The sequence below is a fragment of the Lolium rigidum genome, chromosome 7 (genome assembly GCF_022539505.1).
Source record: "Lolium rigidum isolate FL_2022 chromosome 7, APGP_CSIRO_Lrig_0.1, whole genome shotgun sequence".
NCBI lineage: Eukaryota > Viridiplantae > Streptophyta > Magnoliopsida > Poales > Poaceae > Lolium > Lolium rigidum.
This window is the reverse complement of record NC_061514.1, coordinates 67,470,489-67,474,709: the sequence shown is the minus strand read 5'-3', so window position 1 is coordinate 67,474,709 and position 4,221 is coordinate 67,470,489. Positions and strand designations below refer to the sequence as shown.

The 4,221-nt window shown below is 46.6% G+C and overlaps 1 protein-coding gene across 1 annotated transcript; it reads left to right on the top strand.

Moving 5' to 3' along the window:
• Positions 1–619: 619 nt before the first annotated feature.
• LOC124671491 lies at positions 620–943 on the top strand. Its single transcript, XM_047207859.1, has one exon. The coding sequence runs from the start codon at positions 620–622 to the stop codon at positions 941–943; it is 324 nt and encodes a 107-aa protein (XP_047063815.1).
• The last annotated feature ends 3,278 nt before the right edge of the window (positions 944–4,221 follow it).

The following is a 4,221-nucleotide window of genomic DNA, read 5'->3' as shown; positions in this document are numbered from 1 at the left end:
TGTCTTCTCGGTTCGTGACGCGGTCCTGAAGCCATATGTACTCCTCCTTACCATTCGTGGTTGGATGCTGAGTAAGGCAGGTCGATTTGTCATCGGGTTTGTAGAGGGTGTGTTGTTTGCTGTTTGGCAATGTATTGTGTGAAGTTGTAGCCATCTTGACGTTATACCGACTATCTTAGCTTTTTTTCTATGTGATTGATACACCTTGCAGGATTGTATTCTAGAAACTTCTTTAGTTTTTTTTTTGAGGGAAAAAAATACGAGTAACAATTTTTGCACACGGCAGCACGAAACACGTTGCCTGCATTTAGAGCCTGAAAAGGACGATGTGGCCCCACCGGAGCCCCGCTGGCACGATGGACGGAATGTGCCAAAAATGCACAGACCGACGGCGAGGGAACGAGGCTGACCACGCACCTGTCGCACCACCTCCCCTCGCATCGTGGCCGTCGTTATCGCATCGCACGACCCCACGCCTCCTTCCCAGTAGCCCGGCCGCGCGCGCGTCGTCGCCTTCCGCCTGAGCTACCCAGTCGGCCAGCCAGACCAACCAACCATCGACACACACCTCACTCCGCCCTCCTCTCCTCTCTCAGTCGAGTGCCAGGAGCTGCGTGCCATGTGGGCATCGCCAGCGGGGAGGCTGCCGGCGACGGAGGAGTGCGAGGACGAGGAGGCGGACGTGAACACCGGGAAGATGGCGTCGTGCTGGGGCCGCTTCGGCGTCGCCGCGCTGTGGGGCAGGCTCCGGCAGCTCAGCCTGGCGCGCCGGAGGGCGCGGCACGGCCGCTCCATCCTCGGCGCCGGCGGGCTCAACTACGACCCGCTCAGCTACGCGCAGAACTTCGAGGACAGCAGCCTCGAGCTCGAGCACCACGAGCCGGACTTCTCCGCCAGGTTCGCGCCCGCCCGCGGCGCCAGCTCGCCGAGGCGGCCATTCTGAGCAGTGACGACGCGCGGCGTGCTCCTTGTCCTCGGCGCCGCCGTGGCATGGCATGGTGATGCTATGTATACGTAGAATTATGTACAGAAATGTTCGATGTCAGTAGTCTTGGCTTGGCAGTAGTCTACGTGCTCCTCTTTCTCTTTGGGCGATAAAGTATAGTTTTACTGATTTTCGGAAGCAAATATATATTTCTTGATTGTTAGTTCCAGCTAGCGTTCATGGACGGTTGCCGGGATCGTCATGAACTGCAAACGGGCTCTCTCTCGGAGCCTGCTAATTTTGTTGTAAACTTGTATCAGAAATTCAGAACAGACTGCGCGCTTTCAAATTTCCCGCTCCAGATGGCCGTGTAGAACTAGTGAAGTGAACATACATACCGAGGCTTCCATATGGCACTTGTCAGCTTCGGCTTAACCGCCATTAATTAAGCTTTATCCATCATGTGTGCTGATTTCTGTAGCGTTCTTGCAGAGTCTTTTATGAACCGTGTATACATACTCCCTGGAATGCTTGGTTTGGCAGTAGTTCAATGCTAGCGTCAAGTTCACTCTGCTGCATTAGTCAAAAGAAAAGAAAAAAAGATTTTTGGGTGCCTCCTGCTGTTGGAAAAGGGAAAGAGTTAGGATGGCTATGTGACAGTTTCATCGGGGAATGTTTCCTACAAATTGTAGCCTAGCTTTAGTAGGGAATATTCTTGCAAAAATGCATGATTGCGGTTATCCATCTCTCTCCTTGGGGTACCGCATCAAGACGCAACTTGCGAGAAAATATCAGGAAATGGGACCGTCGAAGAACACTGAAGAAATAATCATTGATCCGGTGGTTTATCTACCCATGCCAACTAAACGACAATAGATATTCTTTTGGGTGTGACTATTTTTCAGTCAGTTGATGTCATCAAATCTCAGTTCAACTCATATTGCAACTCGTTACTAGCACGTTGTGGTGGCGCTTTGGCACCATGGGCCTCAGATAGAAGACCTATTAGTGTTTTATGTCATGGTCGCCAATTGACATCAAAATGTGTTGTTTCCATCGACAGTATTAGAGGCAGCTCCAACACTTCCGGCCCGTGATTCGTACCGTGCAAGAAAGAATAGTTGGATATAATGATTTTATGTGTGCAAACTATGTTTTTTTTACTTCATGGGCTAGAGTAATAAAGCTTTCATGTTGCAGGTAGGGTCTCACCGTCAGTTGCGTAGCTAGGGTTTTTTGTGTAGTCAATTAACTATATAGGAATGTGGCAAATCCTTTGTAAGCTATAAAAAAATCAGAGGAAAAATATGTTAAAACTCCAGAAACATGTACTTCCTCTCCCTCCGATCCATATTAAAACTTTGTACTAAATCAACGACACTTGGCAAATCGAGGGAGTAGATAATATAAGTATTTTTGAAATGGAGACAAAAGCTTTGCCTCCTCCATTAATTAAGTACAAAGTGCTTAGTTTTTAGGAGAAAACGGGGCGAAAACCTACAATAACAGGGCCAAGCCCACACCCACATCCACCCAGTCGCCACCGCGAGGGCACACACATTCACCCTGGCTACCCATAGAAGCTACACAAACACGAAACTTAAGTCGGCCCATGCCAACCAGATGGCTCCTCTAGAAGGGGTCGGCAGCTCGAATTCTGAAGACGAGCCCTGGAGAGGATATGCGCAAGACCCACGCCAAAGAAGACCTTCACCGCTGGACCGCCCCTCGGAGGTCATTGTACACGGCCCAAAGGCAGCTTCGACTTAATTCATAGCAAGAGGGACCAACACGAAGACACTTGAACACGCGGGAACAAAGCCGACTAACACGATCTTGCTGCTACCAAAACTTGCTCTTCACCATTGTTGTTGCCTCACAAACCTCCACCTAGAACTCCGCATCTCCGGTTGACCTCCTGCTAACCTAGATATTGTGTGTGTCCAGCCCGCCAGGGCGCGCGAAGAGGTTCACTGGCATATGTGATACAATGGAGAAAATAGTCTTCCCTTATTTCGTAAGAGATGATCTCTTAACTAAGGGAAGACAACCTTCTCTCTCTTCATTCTCTCTCCTCCAACTAAGCAAAAATCTGACGTGGCATCTCTAAGGGAAGGCTGACATCAGCCCATCGTACGTGTCCTAATCGATTAATCCACCTATGGTACTCAAAGGAAAAAAACGATCGATCCAACCAGCCTATTGTTGTGCTACCGCGCTGCGTTGGCTCTAGTGGCCCTAACATCTTCGGTATGGTTGTTGGATTTTGCTCATTTTGCATATATTTTTGCACAATGGAGCAAAAGTTTCAACCATTTTGTGCGTTCAAGTCATAAAATGTGGATTGAGTCATTGTTTAATACTTTGGCATGCATAGTTATGAGGTTTTCATGTATATAGGAGCAAATCATTTTTTTACCCGAGGCTCGGTCGAATCCTGGCTCCGCTACTGCGTCCAACCACTAAAGGCTAGAACATAAGTTCCGGGTCATAACCCCTCCGTCTAAAGTTTTGGTTGTACTACTAGGAAATTGCAGTGCTTATTCATCGTTACATTGTTGAAGACATCTGCATGAAAATTGATTAGATTAGATCTCCAAGGTGAAATGCTGATCGAGCCCAACAATGCCATACGTTTTAGTTCCCTTCTTAAAGATGTTGCTTGTGAATGAACTTTATCGCATCTCGTGTGTTGACTCGAGTGGTGTTCGATGTCGCTTTAGCTTGACACTTGGATGATATTTTTTATAATTTAGTTGTGTGCATCTTGCATGTCTTGACTTGTTTTTGATATTGATCTGGTACCGCAAAGGTATGGGGCACTCGATATATTATTGATATCAACAAATTGTCCTTTATAAAAAAACAAGTTTTCACCCCAAGATTAAGTACAAGCAAACTCCGAGCACACATCGCAAATTTCTATGTACTTTCAATAGTATAAACACATTTTAGTGTTTGTTTTATATTTTTCGATCATGCGGGCCACCGGGGATGCCATATAATTCCCTATTTTCTAGTGCAATGAATGGACCATCGACTAAATTGGAAACACTAAAATGAACACAAGAATATTTTATAATTAAATAAAATCTTAATTAATCTCCACATTTTTCGAGAAACCAAACAAGTGGCCCACTTTAAAAGGTGGAAAAAATTTCAAACATAACTAAAGAACGATAAATCTGCTAAGCGCACGTGCCCCACAAAACTATTTATGTCCGGTAGCGAGTTAGCATCCGGTCCTATAAAGACGGAGGAACCAACAACCATATGCATGTAAGGAATCTTTCACT